This window comes from Bactrocera oleae, chromosome 6 (genome assembly GCF_042242935.1).
Source record: "Bactrocera oleae isolate idBacOlea1 chromosome 6, idBacOlea1, whole genome shotgun sequence".
Lineage (NCBI taxonomy): Eukaryota > Metazoa > Arthropoda > Insecta > Diptera > Tephritidae > Bactrocera > Bactrocera oleae.
The window spans coordinates 13,087,612-13,110,688 of NC_091540.1; the positions used below are offsets into that span (position 1 = coordinate 13,087,612).

Consider the following 23,077-nt stretch of genomic DNA (forward strand, 5'->3'; position numbering starts at 1 on the left):
CCACTGTCTAATTTTGAACGTGGTTCCTATAAAGTCATCTCATACCATCCCAGAGATAAAATTTAATGTCTCTGGCGTGTTTAGTGCTTGATTTATCGCGCTTTTAGTAGTTTTTAACAGTACCGTTATATGGGGAGTGGGCGGAGTTACCACCCGATTTGAACTATTTTCACACCGTCAATAGAAGTGCTAAAAACATTTGCTTCTAGTGGTTTTCGTTATTATAGCATTAGCGGTTTAGGAGATATGCACATTAAGCCTATTAGAGGCGGGACCACGCCCACTTTTTAAAAAAAAGTTTTAACTGCAGATGCCACTCCCTAATGTGATCCTGTGTACTTAATAACAGTCTTGTATCTTATTGCGGAGCTTAGTTATGGCAAGTTATTTGTTTTTGATTAATGGCATTTTGTGGGCGTGGCAGTGGTCCGATTACGCCCATCTGCAATACCAACCGTCTCACGGTACCAAGAAACATGTCTACCAAGTTTCATAAAGATATCTCAATTTTTACTCAAGTTAGAGCTTGCACGGACGGACGGACGGACGGACAGACAGCCACCCGGATTTCAACTCGTCTCTTCATCCTGACCATTTATATATATATAACCCTATATCTAACTCGATTAGTTTTAGGTGATACAAACAACCGTTAGGTGAACAAAACTATTATACTCTGTAGCAACAGGTTGCGAGAGTATAAAAACAAACGTGTTTGCACTAAGACCATTAACTAGGTATTGGAATGAGAAAAAAAAAATTAAATGAAAATTGTATTTTTGGCACACGTTTTTACAAAAACATGCAAATATTGGTGAAAATTTCTCCACGTTTTTTTTTGTTTTTTAAATAGTTGTAATCGAACAAAAAAATTCTTAATTTATATCTCAAAGACCTGTGTAAAATTTTATTAAGATCGGTTGGGTTGCTCGTGAGAAATCTTGACAACCGACTTTGAAAACACACTTTCGAGAAAAACGCGTTTAAAGTTTTAAGTGATTTTAAATGACTATATTCTTGACCTCGAGCGCGCAACTTTTCAAAGCTGTATTTCCAAAACCATTACTGGTATCAACTTGATAATTTCGGACAATATTCTAGAGATGTCATGAAATTAAATAAGAGTATAGTACTGCATAACGGCATTAGAATATTTGCTCATAAAAGTCTTTGTAATTTTATTTTTACATGGATTATGGTATGATATATCACTCCATATGGAGTCTATATATACGATACATGAAAATTGGAATTATGTAAATGAGCCTAAAAAGATACATAATGAATATTAATTACTTTAGTTTGCCATGATCTGTGTCGTAAGCATTCAATTTATATGCGCAATTATTTTGCAGTTTACATAAATCCATTATTTTGTACACACACATATGCACACATCTTAAAGAACATTTGCTGACAAAAGAAATACACATACATGCATACATATTCATATGTCTACAAATATTTGCATATAATTTTAGTTGTGTGAAAATCAAAATTTACATTCCGCTTAATTAAATTACATAATAAAAACAGCCGAAAGCACTACACCGACATATCTACACACACATACATGCATGATTTTAATTGACGAAATTGCTATAAGCCATTACAAAATAATTGAAACACCACTTTAGGCAATCAAATCAAATCAATTAAAATTACTTAAAAGACGCCAAACTCAATTAAAACTCACTTGAATTGATTTGTTGTTATTGCTTTTTTTTTTTTTATTTCCTCTTTACCAACATATTTAATTAGTAAAATAATAGCAATTTAATAAGCGGCAAATAGAAAATCGGCAAGTCGATTATGTTTTGAATTTAAAACCTAAATGTGCCTCAAAATTTAACTGTGAATCATACAGGTGTGCTAAATTTGTTCATTTGCCCCCGCAAACGTGTTTTGCATTTGAAATTAACTACTGAGTGAATCAAATACTAATTACCGTAAACACATGTCCTCTAAGTACCGCAAGTGTATTATGTTCTATGTCACTAATTACTGCAGACTCGATTTGACTTCGTATGGATGTAGCCACTCGCGCGTATGACTAGCTTCCGGTTTATTGGATGCGAATTTGTGCTATTGTGCCCCTAATTTTGCATACGAACCCCACTTGGCAACATGTCATGTGTTGTGCAAAAAATATGTATATTTGTATAAACACGTTGGTTGAAAAGTTTCTGCGCTCGAAATGAAAAATACTGTTTTTGGTACGAAATATATTTTTTTATTCAATATAATTTCCCTTAACTGCAATACACTTATTCCAATGTTTCTCCAATAATTGTATGCCATCCCTAAACTGACTTTCCAGAAGCTTTGGCTGTAATAACTTCTTCATTTGACGAATAACACTTTCCACGAAGGAATTGTTTTAGGTTTCTGAAGAGGTAGTAATCGCTGGATGCCAAAACTGGTGAATACGGTGTATGCTCAAGCAATGCGCACTTTAATTCGTTGAATGTTAGCATTGTTAAAACACCTTAGTGAGCAATTGCATTGTCTTGATGAAAATAGATTTTTTTGTGCTGCAAACTAGGTCTTTTCTAACGAATTTTTTGATCCAGCTGCTCCAAAAGGCTGCTATAATATTCAGAGTTGATTGTTTTACCTTTCTGCAGATAATCAATCAACAAATCCTTTGCATCCCAAAAAACTGATGCCATAACCTTCAATGCTGATCATTGTGACTTCATCTGCTTTGGTGCTGAACAACCAGCTTCAGTCCACTGTAAACGTTCTTGTTTCAATTTATTATCATGTTGGTAGATCCAAGTCTTATACATGGTTATAAAACCACTGATATCATATTTTTGAAATTTGTTTCCGTTCCAGTGTTTGTTGAATTGTTAACGTGTGTGGCACTAAGTTTCCAAACAGCTTTTTAATTTTTATAATAATTATTAATAATTCTCCATATAAAATATGAAGTACTCGTTCGTCTGAGATGCCTATGACATTAGCAATTTCACGCTTAGTCAAACTTGGTTCTTCACTAACAATATTATGAACTTGCTCAATGATTTCTGGTGTGGTTGCAGTTATTGGTCGTCCTTCGCGTGCATCGTCTTCAAACCCAGTACGACCACGTTTAAATTCATCAGCCCAAAATTCAACGGTGCGTTATGAAGATGAATACTTCTTATACACTTCTAACAATTGTTCATGAATTTCGTTTGCTTTTAAACCTTCAAAACAAAGCATCTAATCACTGCGCGATATTAAATTTTTACTCAATTAAAAAAATACACTGACACTTCAACTTCAAATGGCTTGTAAACAAGGAATTAACTGACAGAATGACTTGTAACTTTGCATGTGTGCTCACAACAGATGTACCAACTTGAGAAAAAAAATTCGGAGCTAGCAATGCTATTTCTTAGTGAGCACTACTCATTTTTCAACCAATTTGTACATAAGTGCGTACATATGCAACAAAACAACTAGTCTAATTGGAGTTTTTTGAAGCTGAACTTTGCTTTTGCTTCTTGTACAATTATGCAGAGGAAACTAGTCTTTAATTATGCATTTAACTAATTGTTGCATACCAGGAACTAATTTTTTTTTACATTTTTCTTATAATTTCAGAGCAAAAAATTCTTCCTCATAGGTGTCGCGCTGATCGGCCCCGGCCTAAGGGGCCATGACGCGTTGGCCCTTTCATTATTTATTATTGCTCTCGGTGGCAGTATTCTGTGTACCGGGTGTCATAGCTTTGCGCGACGAACAAAATAGGACCATACTCAATGTTGGCTATCTAACAGCCATTACCGGTGAGCTAATGGACAAGCAGGGTCTGGCCATTTCAGGTGCACTCACAATGGCTTTAGATGAGGTAATTGCCAATAATAAAAACAGCATATTTCTTCAGTATTTGATTAATAACTGCCTAATCGTTTTGCAGATCAACGACGATGTCAACTTGCTGCCAAATGTCAAGTTGCAGTTGCGCTGGAATGACACCAAAGGTGACACGGTGACTGCTACCAAAGCCATAACCGAGATGATATGTGACGGCATTGTGACGATATTCGGTCCGGAGGGTCATTGCTATGTGGAGGCTATTGTATCGCAAAGTCGTAACATTCCAATGATATCATATGTAAGTCAATTTAACATGTTTTCGTATATTTTTTTAGTTTTTGTTTGAAAGCGTGTCAATTTGTACAAAAATATATACTTGGTACGATGAAAGCTTCAGCTATCATTGGAAATAAAAAGATGTTATTCGTTGCCAAGTCAGGTCTATACGGCGTATGACTTATCAAATCAATGTTTTGTGTGCTCAAAAATGCAGTTGCTTCAGTCGATTTGTGAGAGCTGGCATTGTCGTGGTGAAGAGTGATCCGTCTTCGGCAGTTGGTGTTTCTGATTTCGAAAGACAACTGGCAAACAAATGATTGTGTTTAACTCAAAATTTACTGTTCAGTTTTTCCACAACAATCAATCAACCATTTGTTTGGAAGTGCTTCGTGCGCGTACAACTTTGATTGAATACGGCTTATCTGGAAACACCCATATAGCCCACGGCTGTTTACTTGCGGGCTCATACGCGTAAATCCACGATTTATCCCCTGGCACGATGCCATAGGGGAGGTTTCGAAGCATCGTTTTCGTATTTTTTTATTAACATTTCTCTCGACCAATTCACACTAGCCTTTTTTTGTGCGATTGACAAATTGTATGGGATCCTATGTGAACAATTTTTTTTGTATAGTAAAATGTTCTTGCAGTTTTGAATGTGTGCTAGTTCCACTAATGCCTATAGTTAGTTGTCTCAATATCACGACAGGTCACATGACGATCCTGCAATATTAGTTTGCGCACAGCATCAATAGTTTATGGAATACAACAACTTATTTTAGACGATCTTCACCATATTCGTGGAGTGATCTACCTGGATTGAATTCATCCTACGATCAAACAATACTGGTCCTTGATGGAGGTTCATCGCCAAAGATTTAATTAAGTGCATCATTGCACTTTTGCTGAGTTAAGCCACGTCGAAAGTTGTGAAAAATACTCGCGATATAATATTATTTTTTGGCCGAGATGAATTTTTTAAGTTACTGTAAACAACACTAATAGCGCTCGTATGTTAAGACGTTCTGAGTTATTAATCATACATCAAAATGTCAAACTTTATGATAAAGTGGTGAGTTGCCAGATTGCAACACTAGTATTGCCGAATCCCGAAATATGAAAGGCCACCTACGTAATAGTGCTGCATTAAATCCTTAGTCTTTTAATGTCTTTAATGCGTTAACTTTGCTTTTGCGCTTTCTGCAAGTGATTTCTTACTCAGTGCAAGCTATCAAGTATCCAAGTTTAAGCTTGTGACATGTCCTTGTCTTTGCTCTATGTGCCTGATATGTTACTGTGTGTATGTGTGTGGAGGTATCTTTTCAATTATGCAAATGTCACTGGCTGTGCGTAGACGTTATGTGCTCAAGGCACACCGGAAGGCACATAACTGTAACACTTCCTTGTTTCCTCCCACCACTGCGGCGGTAATCGTCATGGGTGAGCGATTTTTGTGTTGGGTGGCGCTGTATCATTCTTGATAGCAGGTGTGGCTGACAGTATGTAGACATATTATACATTAAATTATCCCTGAAAATGCATGTAAATGTGGAAGGAGCTTACAACATGCAGACAAGTGCGGTCTAATAGAAATCGTTAGAGCAAAAAATGTGAAAGTGTGTAATGAGAGTAATATGTTGGTACTGGAGTATGAAATATATTTAGATTATGTACAGTAAGCAGTTGAATTTTCCAATTTTAACCAGCTTCTAGTATACTAGTATTTGCTTTTGCACTTAAATATGTTTAAAATGTGTATGTGTGGCTTTAGACTGGTTAGGTTTTATATTATTTTCTAATCTTTTTGTAGCTGACTTGTTTGCAAATTATGGTGGGACGCATAATGTATTGGAAATATATAAAGTAATAGTTTACCATATTTTGTAGTAGAAGGGCATGTATACATTTTAATGTACTCGTATGTATGTAAATAGAACAAGTGTAATAGAAAGCTGTTTGCTTTGATTTCACTTCATTGATGTTCTTCCGTTTTGATTCTGCTCTTAGCTTCTTTTAAGTTTGGGTTTTAAGCTTTTTAATCAAATTAAGTAAAGAAAAAGCAAAACAAAATTTTATTCTTGCTTATAATATCAAGATGGGTTGACCCTTGTACGCTAGCCAAACCGGAATGCATGACTTTGATATTTACTTTTCTCAAGAATATGATGAAAAATACTGTGTCAGAAGTGTTTGTATGTAAACTTTTGATACATGAATGAGCATTTACGGGTATATTAGGGTGGTTGGTATTTCCCAAGTTGATTGTTTTTTTGTAAACACCCATTGAATTTATAGTTTTAGTCCTAAAAATAAGAGTGCAACGTAAATAAGCTCGTTATTTTTAATTTAGACGGTGCCTAAATTAATTTTCTTTTCTCATGTATATGACATGCGATTTCTTGATATTTTGCATTAAGAAATTAGATTTACAGCTTTAAAAAAGTGATATTCTAATACCAAATTTATTGCTCTATAAAACAGGTCCTAATAGATTTTTTCATAAAATCTTTCGTTTAAAAGTTATACTCAGTTAAAGTTATACATCAATTCACTTGCGCATGCAAGTGCCTTATAAATTATATGTTACTCATACGACATGGTGTACTATACTTGAATAAATACAGTACACTGGATGCATATAGTACTTCAACTTTGACTTTGAATAACTTTAACGCAAGTGATTTTTTTGAAAAATGTCACAGAAAGTTTTTGTAGAGCGTGCAATTTTCTATAAAAATAATTCGATGCCGCAGCAATATATTAACTGCATTCGCAAAGAAAAAATTAATTGCGAAAAGTACGAAAACCCTATGTTATTTAAATGGGATAGGTTATAATCAATATTGAGAACTCAAATTCATTTACTTAAAATTCTACGGGCGCTGCAGAGACCAAAATCACTTTGGAAAATAGCCTTTAACACCCTAGTAAACTAAAAGAATTGTAAGCAAACTAAAAATTTCGGTTGAAAAGAAAGAGTGCACACAAATTTACACTCAAGCACAGTTAACACTTTAAAAAGCAGATATAATCAACAACAAAATCCATTCAACCATATACTCGTATTAAAAGTCATTTATATACATACTATTATATGTAAATACGGTGATAAAAATTCTAAGCTCACACTTATTCTGATTTGTTTTCTCGCTTTAGCAGATTTGTTTTCTTTTTTTTTTCATATAAAAATATTTGACGTTATTTTATACTCATTAAATACTAATAAGTATGCATAACTCATTTGAATAAATTTGTTCTCCTTCTCCTTGCAGAAATGTGCTGAATACAGAGCATCCGCCATACCGACATTTGCGCGCACAGAGCCGCCAGACACGCAGGTAAGCCTTTCTAACAGCCAAAAGAGGGGTAAAATAGAAAAGTTTCCGCCTAACGCACCACAAACTGCACGTCAACGCCAATCGAGAAAAGTGCTTGAACGCAAACGACGACGGAAACTAGTTAACTGCCGTCGCACGTGTCGTTCAAGTATGCGGCTTTTAGGCGCAAAAGTAAAAAAAAATATAAATGATACATACGTATTTGTGCGTCATCGTGCCAGACATTTGTTAGTTTCCATTGCTGGTTGTCAGGCGTCCAGCTGGTCATCATTTCTGCTTAGCAAGCAGCTGTGCAGCATTTGTGGCACTCGACGTGTCCTACACAGTATTCCGCTAAGCTAAACTCTTAGTTGGCTCAGCCTTTGAGTGCACATCCGTACATTTTCTGCGAGTATGTTGATGAGAAATTTATAATTGCTGCTCAGGCATAGCGAAGCACGTCTGACACTTCATCACCTGTCAGAGTCAACTCAAACTCTCAGAGCCAGCTGCGTTGAGCGTTTTTTTTGTTTTGTCCACAAACACTCGTATATGATTTTTCTAGTCTGCTCATTTTGAAGCGAAGAATATATGATTTGCTTAAATTTAATACCATAAAATCATGTTAAATGAATTTCATGGAAATCTTTTTGTAATGATATCGAGAATACGGCTGACTTAGGAAAATAATAGCACAACCGCAGGTATTTCTTCAGTAGCCGCTGGACGGTATCTAGTGAAAAGTCTTTAGACCTGAATGAATACTCACTTCCCAGGCAGCTCTGAAAAACCACACGATGGAGTTTACAGTGGGCAGTGGAGTAGAGACAGATTCCAGCCTTGTAGATATAGTGTCAGATAGTAATGTATATTGGGCGATAGGCAGTTTCAAGCCCTTCAGATAGTCGGCACCAGACGATATATTCCCGGCTTAGTTACAGCAGTCCCAGCTATATAATAACCTGTTTAACGATCATGCTCAAAGCTAGAACTTAAAAATGCTGCATTTGATGATATTTCACTGATAGGGCTTCACAGAATGACGAATTTTACAACCATTATTTTTTTCAACAGACTGCTTTAAAGGCCAAAGCTACATACATAATATACTCGTACTTAATATGAAGGTTTTTACGTTTCCACGTATACTATTTCATTACTTGATTTATAGTTATAAAATGTCTTCTGTTTATTAATGTCCATTTCCTTCTTCTTCTTCCTTCGCAACGCAGGTAATTAAGTCTGTAATTTCGCTATTGCGTTACTATGGCTGGAAGAAATTCTCCATTCTGCATGATGAACTGTGGACGACCGTCGCTGATTTGCTCAAAGAACAGGCCACCAAGAGGAATATGACAATAAACCATAAAGAGTCGTTTCTTACGAATATGCCAAAATGCTGTGCATTAGGATTGCCATGCTGTCGTACGAGTTTTTGGTATCAGGTGAGTTTCCAAGAGGTTTCTTGAAATAATACATTTAGTGGGGCCATTGCTTATATACATATTTTCTCAATTCCTGAAGCATACCTTTAGGCGAATCTGCTTTAAATATTAAATCTATGCTGTGCTTTTCACTTGTGTACTTTTTAAACAAGCAAATACAAATTTTTGAAGCAATAAGTTTGCAGTGTACTAAAATATTTTTCTTATAAACTTAAAATATTTACGAAAAAATTTTTTTTTAATTAAAATGCATGAGAAGTAATATAGCAAAAGTATAGTATTGAGCGTCTTCAAATTTTAGTGTTGTGGCAACTTGTTTCATGGAAATAATTACTTTCTGAGATTTCTTCTTTGAGTGCATTAAAAGAAATAGTAAATGGTCGAAACCCTGCACCATTTGTTTGTGAGCACGAGCTTAATTAATTAACTTGATTGCCGCCATTTAAACTTTTACCATTAAAACTAACGCGAAGTAATTCACAACTTGTTACTGTATTTGTGAAATTGTATTATGATTACCGTTATTATGTTTTCCTTTCATTTGCAGACTGTGCAAAATACAATGAATCGCACGCGCATCTACGTTTTCCTCGGTTCGGCGAGCTCACTGGTCGACTTTATGCTCTCCATGGAAACGGCTAATTTGTTCCTCAAAGGTGAATACATGGTCATCTTTGTCGATATGATGCCCTACACACCAAAGTAAGTAGCAACACACATAATAAATTGAAAAAATAAACGAAATTGCACTAATTCTTTTTAGAGAAGCCGAAAAGTATTTACGCAAACCGGACCATGTTGAGGCCATGAAGGTCTGTCACGAAACGGAGAGCTTCAAGCAGTTGGCGCGCAGTTTGCTAGTCGTGGCCTCCACGCCACCCACGGACAGTTATGAAGAATTCACGGCCAAAGTGCGTCAGTACAATGCCAGGAAGCCGTTCGATTTTCTTGTGCCATCGTTATTTTACCATAATAAATATCTTAAGGTGGGTATATATACACACACACACACATACACATACATACATACATACAAACGTATACATATATAAAAGCCGAAATACAGTTGGAAGTGCAAAATGCCAATGTAACAAGTGGAAAATTAGTTGAAATCAGAGTAGAGTTTGCGTTGACCTATGCCGGGTAACGGAAGTAACAGCAAATTGTAATAAATTAATACTGTACTCACTTCTGAGTTATAAGAATTCCTTTTCCTTTGAAGTAGCGTGTCATTTAATTCAATAAGCGTCTCGAGCGACAAAGGAATACAGTATTTGTAGTCCATTAGCACTTATTCCTACTTAAATAGCAGATACAAATACAGACACTCAAACAAGTGCGCAAGTAAAAAATATGTCTGCTATGCTAATTAGGCAATTTTGCGAATTTCCCACTAATGCGCTGGGCATACGCCTTCATCAAACAGATTAATTGTGAATGCCAAAAGCCATGTCAAAATATTTAAGGTGCGCCAGTGGCCAAGGAGCCAAGCAGACAAGTGAATTTTGTCTGTAAGCTGGTGTTTGTTGATTTTGCAGGCGCCTACAAGTATGCTAACAAGTCGTGTATTATTGCCCTTTGGTAGGGGAAGAATGAGAGAGAGAGATTGAGAGAAAGAGATATATATAGAGTGAGGAGCGTGTATTCAATTAAAAACAATAGCGTGCTGTTACTTCTGCCACTCTTTTTTGTTGCCCACGAGCAACGAAAGCTCTTGAATATTTATGCACTGCAAAATTATTACTGTCATTTTTGTTTACTGTTATTTTCTTCTTTTTACACAGTTTGTTTCTATATATGCCGCTTACCTCTATGATTCCGTTAAGCTCTATGCCTGGGCGTTGGACAAACTGCTGCGCCAGGAGGAGCGCATACTAACGGATGATGTGATATACGATGTAGCTAGTAATGGATCTAGAATAATTGAGACTATTATCAAAAATCGTACTTACAGAAGTGAGTTAGCAGCAAAAATTAAATAATTATTAAAATATTTCGTTTATTTCTTAAAAAGTTGATGTTGTAATTTTCTTTGATTAGAAAATTAACAATTAAAATGGATTTTATAAAATTGAAATCAAACAAATTTTTTAAATAAGTCTATAAATATAATTTATTTTAAAATTTAATATAAAGAATAAGTTTTATAAAAAACTAAATTTATTTAATATAAGAACAAAAAAAATAAATAAATAAATAAATAAAAATTTTATAAAAAACTTAACTGTTTTAATATAAAAAACTTAATTTTTTTATTATAAGAACAAAAAAATAAATAAATAAATAAAAAATAAATTTAAAAAAATGTTATAAAAAACTTACTGTTTTAATATAAAAAAACTAAATTTTTTTATTATAAGAACAAAAAAATAAATAAATAAAAATTTTAAAAATAAATAAATAAAATTTTTATAAAAAATCTAACTGTTTTAATATAAAAAACTTAATTTTCTTATTATAAGAACAAAAAAATAAATAAATATATAAAATAAAAATTTTTTAAAACACTTTATTTTTTTAATGTAAAAACAAAAATAAATAAATAAAAAAAAAATTTTTTTGTTAGCATAAAAATTATATTTATTATAATTTTTTCTTAGTTTTTTTATAAAAAAATCTCCCAATAAAACATATCTTGCTGTCATTTAATTATTTCTTTGCAGGTATCACTGGTGCAACCATAAAAATAGACCAGAATGGCGATTCCGAGGGAAATTTCTCAGTACTGGCCTACAAGCCGCACAAGCACTATTTCAATGACAATGTGTCCTGCAACTCGCATATGGTGCCCGTGGCATATTTCCAGCAAGGGGAAGATATTCCAGTGAGTGAGTCGTCATTTTTTTTTAGTTTCTTTGCTTATGAGTTCAATTGCACCAAGTATTCGTTATATATTATTTACATCTATTTGCAACTTATTTGAGTTTCATTTGAAATCGTTCCTTTGTCGCTTAAAATTATTTTTCTTCTTCTTCTTACCATTTCGTTTTCGCAACATCTTCCCACCTTTTAGGAATACAAACTCATCAATGGCTCTGTGCGCGTTGATTGGCCCTCGGGCGGTGATCGTCCCTTCGACGAGCCGATGTGTGGTTTCGCTAATGAGCTGTGCAAAAAGGATGATCGACATATTACATCCGTGGTGGCGGCTGGGGTGCTTGGTTTGCTGCTATTCTGTGCTGGTGTCATCACAATGAGCATTTATCGAAAGTGGAAAATCGAGTTGGAAATCGAGGGTCTCTTGTGGAAAATTGATATATCGGAAATAAAGGGGTACTCGGGCAATGATATTGTCGCATCGCCAAGTAAGGTAAGTTTATGTTATAGAAATCAGTAGTTACAGTAATTAGAGCGCTTCAAGCAAAAGCATGAACTACTTAGTACTCAATCCAGGACACCCTGTCGTATGAGTAACCTTATTTTAACACAAGGAGGCCAAACCACATTTTTTCACTCATAATTAACAAATCAACACGTTGAGACTTAGTATTCTTAGTATTCAGATTATTTGCAAGCATCGAATTTTTTCAAGATTCGACAAGGGTTGATAATATGAAATTGTCTCTTCGCCAGAGGTACACATACATGCGTATGTAATGTAAGGTTTATTTGCGCTACGATACGCGTTTCATCAACTATAACACGTATTGTTGTTATCCTTTGGTTTTAACGCCGTCAAGTTAACATGAAAAGTGAACGTGAAATTTATATACGCACATTCTTCCAGCCACTCATGATGTGGTTTCCTTTTGTGCATCAAGTAATTTTTAATTAATCCGTTACGACAGCAGTTCTTCGATTGTCTTTCAGTTCCTTCCCACCATACACACCATACAACTTACTGCTTACACCGCTATTACTTTAACCAATACACACGCATCAGCGCAGATATCAATGTCAACAATGAGCCTACATTTTCATATGCATCTGCTGGCATGTTGCAACATTTACACTGCACACGTCCTGTGACAATTTGCTGCGTAACGGTCATTCCAGAAACGTGACAATTCCGTCACACCAGAACCACAGCCACTCAAGCATCTCCCGATCTGCATATTTGTTTACCCATCAACGCACACACACACTCAAGCACGTGCATTCTTACTTAAATTGAACGCCTGACTGTAGCCTGGAAGTCTTTGTAGAGCGGACTGTTTACTTGTTTACCAATTGGACGGACAAATGCCAACAGAAAACACGAGCAAGATATTGGTGCGTGCAAAATGTCACGTTGCCTTCGATAAAGTCGTTAGCATTACGTTGTGCCTCTTTTCTTCAATGTATGCTAAATCTCGTTATTGACTCGAGGCTTATGGCGGATGCATATCATGTGAATGCAGATTGCTTTTCTCGCTCGCATTTAAAGCCTATTTCCTTGTATTTGTTGAGGCTTTAAGTTATTATAGTCAGTTTTGGTGTTGTGTTCGTAAAATATGTCGTAAATTTCTTCGAGCGTATTTTTATTCGGCCAAGTACTGTAAAGTCTGCCAAAATATTTGGAATATACTTGCTGACGCTACAACAACTGGAACCAATCGACCAATCGGTAGCAATGCTTCGCCGATTATATTTTTCTGAACACTTTTTCAATGCCATTGAAACGAGCTAACCACATTCCTAACCACTTCTTTCACAGCCATCTGGCCAAAGTTAACGGCTTTCTGCTTCGGTAATTTCAGTTTTCCAACACAGCCATCGACAGAATTTTGCATGTCATCAAGCCAAGCACTTTCTAAAGTTTGGCAGTCCTTCTTTCTTTCATTTCTAATTTTCAGTCACGCCATTAGCAACCACTTCGTTTGAAACTCACTAACGTATCACACATTTCTTTCTATTTTTTTTTATGGTTTCGTTCACATGTCGTCGCTGCCGATGCTGCCGTCAACCAATCAACTAACCAACGAATGTTCCCCGCGCCGTACGAAAATCCATGCGAAATTTTCAACGTATCCAACATACACAAATGTCGTACACACGCAACAACAAACACGTGATATTGTCGGCCCAAATGTCTATGCAAACGCTAACCGCAATGCTGTCAATCGTCCAACCATCAATGTTGGCTCATTTCCCTAACGACATATGCTCCGTTAACTTTGCAACGACGTCTTTCTATTTACATCTACAAATGGCATTCATTGTTTCGGCTACAACAACACGTCCAACAGTTGAGTTTAGTGAGTGCCCAATCGTTTGGTTCGCGTTGCTCAAATCAAGTATTCACCTCGACGGCGCGCTTACGTGGCGCGGTCGTTCGCATCAAGGAGCTGAAGTTCCCCCGCAAGAGGGACATTTCGCGCGAGATAATGAAGGAAATGCGTTTGTTGCGCGAACTACGCCATGATAATATAAATAGCTTTATTGGGGCTTGTGTGGAGCCGACCCGTATACTACTAGTCACCGATTATTGTGCCAAGGGCAGCCTCTATGATATAATCGAGAATGAGGACATTAAGTTGGACGATCTGTTTATCGCGTCGCTCATACACGATCTGATTAAGGTAACACCAATTGGTGGCTTAACAACGCTCAACGTTACGAATGAAAAGTTTATATTTCAGGGCATGATTTACATACACAATTCGCAGCTGATGTATCACGGAAATCTGAAATCGTCCAACTGTGTGGTTACCTCGCGTTGGATGCTGCAAGTGGCCGACTTTGGTTTGCACGAGCTGAGAAATTGTGCGGAAAGTGAGTCCATTGGCGAGCACCAGCACTATAGAAGTAAGTGATACATGGTGAAAAGCTTCAATTCATTACCGATATTGCATCTTGCTTCTGAACGGCTTATGTTGTCTAAGATACACGAAGACAGATGCCAAATTGTTTAGCGCCCCGTGAGCTTCTAGAATGGGTGTCAATATCTAGTTTTTACTAAAGACCGTTTCTCGGCATTAATCACAAGAAAATATTACTGTCTAGAACTAGTTTTAGGATCTCCTTATTTTATCTTTAGATGAGAGCTCGGACGGTCGATAAAGAAGATAGAATACTGTACTTCACCGATGTTAACGCAAACTTCCTCGAATGCTCATTCATCCTTCTAACATACTACTCTTTCTATTTTTAGATCAATTTTGGAAAGCGCCTGAGCTGTTACGCAATCCACACTTGTATGGCACTCAAAAAGGAGATGTTTATGCATTTGCCATAATTATGTACGAAATAGTGAGTCGGAAAGGTCCATTCGGTCAGGTAGCCTACGAGCCAAAGGAAATCGTTGATCGAGTGAAGGAGCTACCATTGGCCGGTAGCATACCGTTTCGTCCTGAACTGGAATGCATAAGAGAACACGAGTTGTGTCCCGACTATGTGCTTGATTGTATTAAAGATTGCTGGAGCGAGGATCCTGAGATTAGACCTGATTTTCCAACTATACGGTAAATATACAGCAAAAAGATCACAGGGAATTTCTAATATTAGCTAACACTTTTTACTACGGCTCGTTTAGCAATCGCTTGAAGAAAATGCGTGGTGGAAAGACGAAGAATATAATGGATCAGATGATGGAAATGATGGAGAAATATGCCAACAACTTGGAGGAAATCGTTACCGACCGTACTCGTATGTTGTGTGAGGAGAAGCGTAAAACCGAGGACTTGCTGCACCGCATGCTACCGCGCACTGTGGCGGAGAAGCTAACAATGGGTCAAGGCGTCGAACCGGTATCATACGATCTGGTAAGAGAATATAGCGCCCTGATCAGTATATTGAACTCATATTTAATATTTCTCTCTTTCTCTTTTAGGTCACTATCTACTTTAGTGACATTGTAGGCTTTACTGCAATGTCAGCGGAGAGTACACCACTGCAAGTGGTGAATTTCTTAAACGATCTCTACACGGTATTCGATCGCATTATTCGTGGCTACGATGTGTACAAAGTGGAAACCATAGGCGACGCTTACATGGTCGTCTCTGGACTGCCAATCAAGAATGGCGATCGACACGCCGGCGAAATTGCTTCGATGGCGCTAGATCTGCTGCATGCGGTCAAACAGCATCGCATAGCACATCGACCTAACGAAACGCTCAAATTGCGCATCGGCATTCACACTGGTCCCGTGGTTGCCGGTGTGGTGGGTCTAACAATGCCACGCTATTGTCTGTTCGGTGATACAGTTAACACCGCGTCGCGTATGGAGTCCAATGGCGAGGCATTAAAAATACACATATCAGGTAAATGTAAGGAGGCGCTTGACAAGCTTGGTGGCTATGTGACTGAGAAGCGTGGACTTGTGTCGATGAAGGGTAAGGGTGATGTAGTCACGTACTGGTTAACAGACGCCACAGAAAAGGCTATACAAAGGAAAGAGGTAGATATGACTGATATGCCACCGCCGCTGTTCTGTCGACCGCGCAAAAGTCCGAAGTTGAATAGTGATTCGCGCCAACCGAGCATCGTGGGAATGCACTTCTACGGTGGTGGCTCTCGGCGCACTTCAATGGTGCCACGCACCGATATCGAGTCTAATTATAGCCTACAAGGTTCCACATATCACGTGGCGCGCGATTCGCCGCACTTGTCGTCACGTCGTTACGATCGGCCGTCACTGAATGGCATTGGCGGCAACAGCATACCAGAGCGCATGAGTTACTATGGCGGCTATGGTGGCGCGGGGACTGGTGGTAATAGAAGTGGGAGTGTCGGTGAGACTTGCACGCTGCTTGAGTCGGCGCATGCATCGCACAACACGCTGGAGCATTCCGAAGACGAAACGAACTGTGATAATGAGTGCGTGAATGGTTATGGTGATGGTAATAGCGCAGTCAATAGTAGCGTAGTTGGTGACGTTGGCGGCATTGGTATAACAAGCATCGTGGGTAGTGCGCTGCTGGTAGGTGCACTCCGCGCGCCACATTCCGTTGCAAGCTCGCCCAGCCACAAGCCACTTGCCTTGGTGCGTCCACATCGTCGCATTATTAGCGAAAAGCTGCCCTCCTCCGTCTCTATACAGGAGTTTGGTGATATTAGCAGACACCCCACCGTCGCTCAAACTATTTTACTGCGCGAGACGCGCTCCCTTGATCCCATGCCTATGCAGCTGCGTAAACGTAACGAGCCCGTCAAACTACCGCCGTCCAAATTGTCGAAAAACAACTCGCGCTCCTTGGATGCTGTAGCAGCGCTCGGCATAAGGGAGACCAAGACCACCAAATTCGAAAACGCTAATGTAAATGGCCTCGCAGACGGTGAAGTGGATAATATGAGCCGCACGGCGTTCGATGATGTCAACGTGGATACAGAACCGAATAATTTGCATGGCGATGACTACGACGACGATGTTGGTCTACTAATGCGAGACAATGGTGGCTTTCGCTACGGTCATAGTAGTGGTCTACAGCCAAGCATAGTGCCCGTCGCATCCACGCTACTAAACCGCCGGCGTAGTAGCAGCCACGTTTCCACTACTGCCGGTGGCGGTAGTACCGTAAGCGGCGGGACTAGCGGTAGTGTCTTACTACCGTATAAGCATCTCAATAACAACTGCAACGGCGGCATGACCATCGAAGAGGACGTCCAGTCGCCACTACTGCAACGACAGACGTCCCTCACTAGTCCACCCGACGAAATATTGGCGCTTACAAAGCGTTGGCGTTCACTAGAAGCACTAGAGCACACCACTATCGAAGCCCTCACTACACCGGCGAACGCCAATAGTGGACGGAGCGCTGGTGGCATGGGACATACTGGTCATAACAGCGTTAGCTACGCACCGGATATCGACGGCAGTCATGCCTCAGGCTCAGCGGCAGCAGGTAGCACACCGACGACGCGCAACGGCAGCACATTCACGACATGGCTATGGCGCATCATTCAAGGCAACGGCAAGCGTTCGAACGAGGCGTCGCTGCGGCGCGTAAAGCCAAGTGGCGTGCATGCGCCGCACGTGTTTAATGACATGCCGACGACGGCGGCGTTAACGCGCGATCGTGAGAGTATCGTGTAGTGCACGCAGCAAACGGAAAGTGTACAAAGAACTAACGGTTTGAGTATTGTGTAATATTGTAACTGTCAGCGTGCATAAATATATATTATATATGCAAAAGTTTTGCAAAAAAAAAAATGCATGAACTTTGCGACATGCCACAGCCGTCACGCTACGCTGTTTTCCAAAATTAAAAAAATTACTTATTAATTTATTTATTTCCTGCATAAATTTACGCAATGACGCAATTGAAAGCAGCATGTTGGAAAAATCGTTTGTAAAAATTCTAACGGTTTAAGTGGCGTATAAATTTGTACGCGCTTATGAACTACGAAGCGAAATAAGACGCGAGCGTGCGGCTCTCGTGGCAACTGACAACTGAAGGTGTGTGACACAATGCAGTTGCAAAAGAAAAATTAATAGAGTTACTCTCAGGAAAATAACGTTTTTCTAACAAAAATATTTTTTTTTTTTATTGGCAAATTGTATGTTACTTGTCTTGCAGATTTATTCAAAGTCACGCTGTAATTCAACAACAAAAAACTCTCCAATTTTGCTTATTAAAAATGTTTTGATACACAATATTACAACACCGTTATTTTTACATTCGATATTGTTGCACAGCAATTGCACATACTCAAAATTGCAACAAAAACAAAAGTGTAAATAAAGCGCAAACGAAATAAATGGAAGCAATCTGTTGCGTTTGTTTTTAGCTAAACAATATGCATACATATTTCTATTTATAACTGTGGGCGCACCGTCATTAACAGATTTTGAAAATATTTTCGATTTGCATTGCTACTTGTATATACATAATGTAATTACTATTTAAATTCACTGTAAACAATTTGGAGAATTTAAAAATGCTTAAATGTAGTATTTGATCTCAAACAGTACACGTAGCACACTACCTACATGCATATGTGTGTTTATACATATATATATGCACAATATATATTTATAGCACTGTGTCTAACGCAAAACCGCTTAACAATTGGAACCCTACAAAGAACACAATTTAAAAGAAAAGCAGAAACTAAAATTAATTGCAAAAATAAATATTAAATATACAAAATTACAGCTTTTCCAACTGTATTTCACAAAAGCGCACATGTTTATAAATGGTTTAGTGAAAATGTATATAAAAATCAGGGGTGTTGTGGAATCCAAGACAGATTTGCGTAGTTGTCAGAATTGCAAAACAATTTCAATGGGGATTTTCAATGGTGTCACAGAATCTGATTGGATTTTCGTTTTTTCGTACATAAGCAAAACCAACATATGAATCAGCTGTTTACTATTGTGACAAAACTTGCAAATGAATAAATTTGAAAGCGTTTGATAAATTTGAAAGATTAAATACACGCTACTAAAGTTTACAATGAATTTCGCTATTTTAGCTTTTATTTTAGTGTAAGAAAAAAACAAAGAAAAAATTTAAGCGAAGATATTAAAAGATCACATTAATCCATTTGATGCACCAGGCGTGTCGCATGTGAAATTTGGCTTGCATTTACTTGTATGTTTGTAGACATGGTTACTTTACAGTTTTATATCACATTATCGAATGAATAAAGACGGGTTTTTTGTGTTAAATTGCGTTTATTACGTCTTGTGAAAGACTCTTAAAATTACTGGATTGTTTCTGTCAACTCAATAACTATGACATTTTGTATTTTATTATTATGTTTTTCACTATAGAAATAACGATAAATTAAATCGTAACAATTATATAAATTATATTCTTAACTTACATTTCAAATATATCAGCGAATATCTTCTTGTTTTGCTTCTGATAACAAAACCGATAAAATTGTTTTCCGTGACAGCCAAAACTGATACAATTTCTGTTTCAAATCAATAATAACTGAATTCATGCCACCTACTACATATTGTTTTTTTTTTTTATCGGTTTCAATGCTATTTCCGACAACTATCAAATTCTACAACACCCCTAAATGTATTTTTGTTGTATTAATTGTTGTAATTGTTTGCATACAATGATTTGTGCTTAAGCTTACTATGGAGTGCTTACAACTGAGTTTACGTTTACATAAAGTAACAAAACGCTGCGTTTAAGAAAAACGGTTGGCAAAGCGTTAATTTTATTAGAAATAATTTCAATGTACATATCTAGTCAGCCGACACCAGACTAGTTTTGGTAAAAATTATTTGAAAATTAAAGTGAAACTTAGATAAAAAAATATTAATTTTGCAAAACAAACAGCAAAAATTGCAATGTTGCAAATGCAACTAAGCATAAATTAATTGCATATGCATGCGTAATAACTAAAACAAAAAAAAAATTATTTATACAAACTCTGCTTTACATGTATTTGTGCACATATATATATTTTGTGAGAGCAATGCAACTTGTTTAACGCAAATGGGTGTATAACTAAAATTGTCAACGTGGCACTTGCACTTTGTGGCAGCGCGCAATGTTTTGTATATTCGTTGTAAGCTGCAAAATTTATAAGACTTCTACACCAAACAAAATACACTTTAATCAAAAAACAAAAAAAAAAAGGAAACTACATTTTAAGAGCAGTGCTGTTAAATTACTAATATTAAAAATAATGCTGAAAATGCGAAACATAAGTTTTATTTATAAATAAAAATGTTTATTAAATTAAGTTTGTGTATGTGTGTGTGCGCGTGTTTAGCTTTAATGTTTATAGTTATATAATATATAAAATGTAAAAAACCACAAGTGAGGAGATGTTCAGGCTGAGTTTTGCGCGTGCGAGTGTGTGTGTGTGTGACTGTGTGCGCGTGAGTGTACTATCATATCTATTAAATATATAGTTAAAAATAAATTACATATGTACATATATATATATGTATATATAAATGCAACTGCTAATTTAATAGCTGCACAAATTTATTTAAAATACGAAAACAACATAAATGCATAAAAAAAATTATATAAAAAAAATTAATAATAATTATTGAAAAAAAGTGTTGTATTTAATTATTAATATATATGTGCGAGTATGTGTAAATAGAAAATAGTAACTATTACAATTTAAAACAACACATATAACTACATCAAGTAAAAGTAAAAGCTAGTTAAGTTTTTGTAACAATTACAACTAGCGCTCTAACTAAGCAAACAAGTGCTGCAACTGTTAGTAGAAATGCACGGCGCAGCGTAGCGTGAGACCCTGCCATGAAACGCTGCGCGCGGCAATTCACGCGGTTGCGCTTTGCATGTAGACCTATGCAGCCGTGCAAGTGCCGTTATCAAAGTGAGAGGACAAATTTAAAATGAATGTTATTAGCGAATCACATACATATGTATGTATGTACATAAAAGCGAAAATAAACTAAATATTTATAAACTTTAACCAAAAATGCATTAAAAAAACTGAAAAAAAACAAAAACAATTGCATGAAATGGCAAAATGTTGTATATGCGCAAAATGCTTTCAAACGCTACAACTGAGTTGCGCATGCGCAATAAAATTGTTGGCATGTGACAACATTATTAACTTAAATAGCGCTGCACAACTTAGGCTTGCGTTACTACGTAACCGCGTAGTTGCCAAGTTAATTTCTTAGCCTGTTGCTCTTTATGTGTCCATGCATTAGTCACTTTGCGCACAATGTAAATGTTGTATATTTTTTTTTTTGTATTTATAAAAAGTATGCTAAACAAAATATAGAATATATAGTGACAAATATAAATAATTAGTATATTTTGTATGTATGTATGAAAATGTATATTATTGTTTTCTAGTTTTAGTAAATGCTGCAAAGAAAATTGTTGCATCTAAACAAGCGAAATCACGAAACAAAAACAAAAATAAGCAAAAAACAAAAATACACATAAAAGTAAAAATAAATAAATAAAAGTAAATGCGCAAAATATAGCAAGAAATGCAAAGGAAAACTATTCTACATGTATTGTCTGTTGTTGTAGTTATTAGCTGTTTATGTACACAATTGTAATTAATTTAATAAATTGCCAACCTTCAGCTTCCTAAAACACATAATCAGAATCAAGAAATGTAATAAATATCTATACAAAAACAAACAAAAAATAAAAATAAAAACAAAAACATGTTTACAAACGTAACTACCTAAAAATATTTAATAATGTACATTAACAATAGCGCAAGGTAAACTCTATTATATATTGTATATTGCATATGTATGTGTATGTGAAGCGCACAGCAGAAAACAAAGTGAGTTACTAGTAAATAATTAAAACTATATATAAATTCATGTTGAAGCAGCAAAATATAAAAATAAAACATTAATTGCCATATTAAAAATAATTAATTTAAACAACTGTAAAAAAAAATAAATAAATAAATAAAAAATGAGTTGAATAAAAGTGAAGTATTCTTGCTGAGCTCTTGCATTGAGAATTGTTGGGTTTATTTTGTCTACCAGCTGGCTTTGGTTGCACTGCACATAGTTGAATTTCAAACCTTACTTCTGAAAGCGTGCAGGTTTCCAAGCTCCACATCAGCTTCAAAAATTTGCAATTGCATTTGCGGTAAATCTAGACTTCTGCGTTAAATTCGAATCTCTAGACGGACGCATCTGTGCAACCATTTAACTGCAATATTTACGGAGATTGGCTGCTGCAATCAATGTTGGTTTTCCAAGCAGATTGGAGCGATAGATCTTGTAGTTATGTAAAAAAAATTGTATAAAACATCAATACTGCAAACACATATTGATTTAAGGTGGCATACTAGGGTGGAGCGAAACAAATTTTTTTTTTACTTAGCCTAAAGGTCAAATTTGTAGTTTATAAAAAACGAAAATTTTTGGAAAAAAAATTTTTAACATCTTACTTTTAAAGTAAAGTTTCGAGTTAAAATTTTTATTTCGTAAAAAAAATTTTGGATAAGTGTTCTAGAAGCCGTGTAGAGTCCACTTGCTAGCCATTTAAAAGTTATCTACTTAAAAAAGTTGTTTGTGGTAGTTATTGGAGTTTAAAAAAAAAGTCTTAAACGACAACATGCTTTCTTTAAGCCTTAAAATAAATTTTGAGTCAAATCCGGTAATTTTTATATAAATGTGAAGAAATGTGTAAATTTTTTTTTCGCTCCCCCCTACTGCTTACCAGGGTGCCGGTTATTTTCCAAATCGATATTTTTTGCAAACACCACCTGAAGTTTCAGTTTTTGGCAAAAAAACAAACGGCCCTATTTCCGTTGTCATTTTTGTTTTAAAATGAAGTAAGAACGACTATATAACTTTTCTGTTGGCGTTATCGACATTTATCGAAAATAAATTGGTATTCTTTTATTCCATTTAGAAACAGTCGATCT

General features: G+C 36.3%; 1 protein-coding gene across 12 annotated transcripts in view; it reads left to right on the forward strand.

Annotated features, from left to right (window-relative positions):
* LOC106623253 (receptor-type guanylate cyclase Gyc76C) overlaps positions 1-22,162 on the forward strand; it is a 108,784-nt gene extending 86,622 nt beyond the window's left edge. For all 12 annotated transcript variants that reach the window (XM_036360814.2, XM_036360806.2, XM_036360807.2 and 9 more), the window contains 14 exons: positions 3,595-3,841; positions 3,911-4,108; positions 7,362-7,427; positions 8,639-8,851; positions 9,399-9,553; positions 9,615-9,837; positions 10,636-10,807; positions 11,515-11,675; positions 11,865-12,161; positions 14,020-14,352; positions 14,413-14,578; positions 14,925-15,234; positions 15,306-15,534; positions 15,603-22,162. In XM_036360814.2, the coding sequence (XP_036216707.1) occupies positions 3,650-3,841; positions 3,911-4,108; positions 7,362-7,427; positions 8,639-8,851; positions 9,399-9,553; positions 9,615-9,837; positions 10,636-10,807; positions 11,515-11,675; positions 11,865-12,161; positions 14,020-14,352; positions 14,413-14,578; positions 14,925-15,234; positions 15,306-15,534; positions 15,603-17,804 (4,917 nt within the window). In that variant the 5' untranslated portion in view covers positions 3,595-3,649 and the 3' untranslated portion in view covers positions 17,805-22,162. The remainder of the gene's footprint in view (positions 1-3,594; positions 3,842-3,910; positions 4,109-7,361; positions 7,428-8,638; positions 8,852-9,398; positions 9,554-9,614; positions 9,838-10,635; positions 10,808-11,514; positions 11,676-11,864; positions 12,162-14,019; positions 14,353-14,412; positions 14,579-14,924; positions 15,235-15,305; positions 15,535-15,602) is intronic.
* The last annotated feature ends 915 nt before the right edge of the window (positions 22,163-23,077 follow it).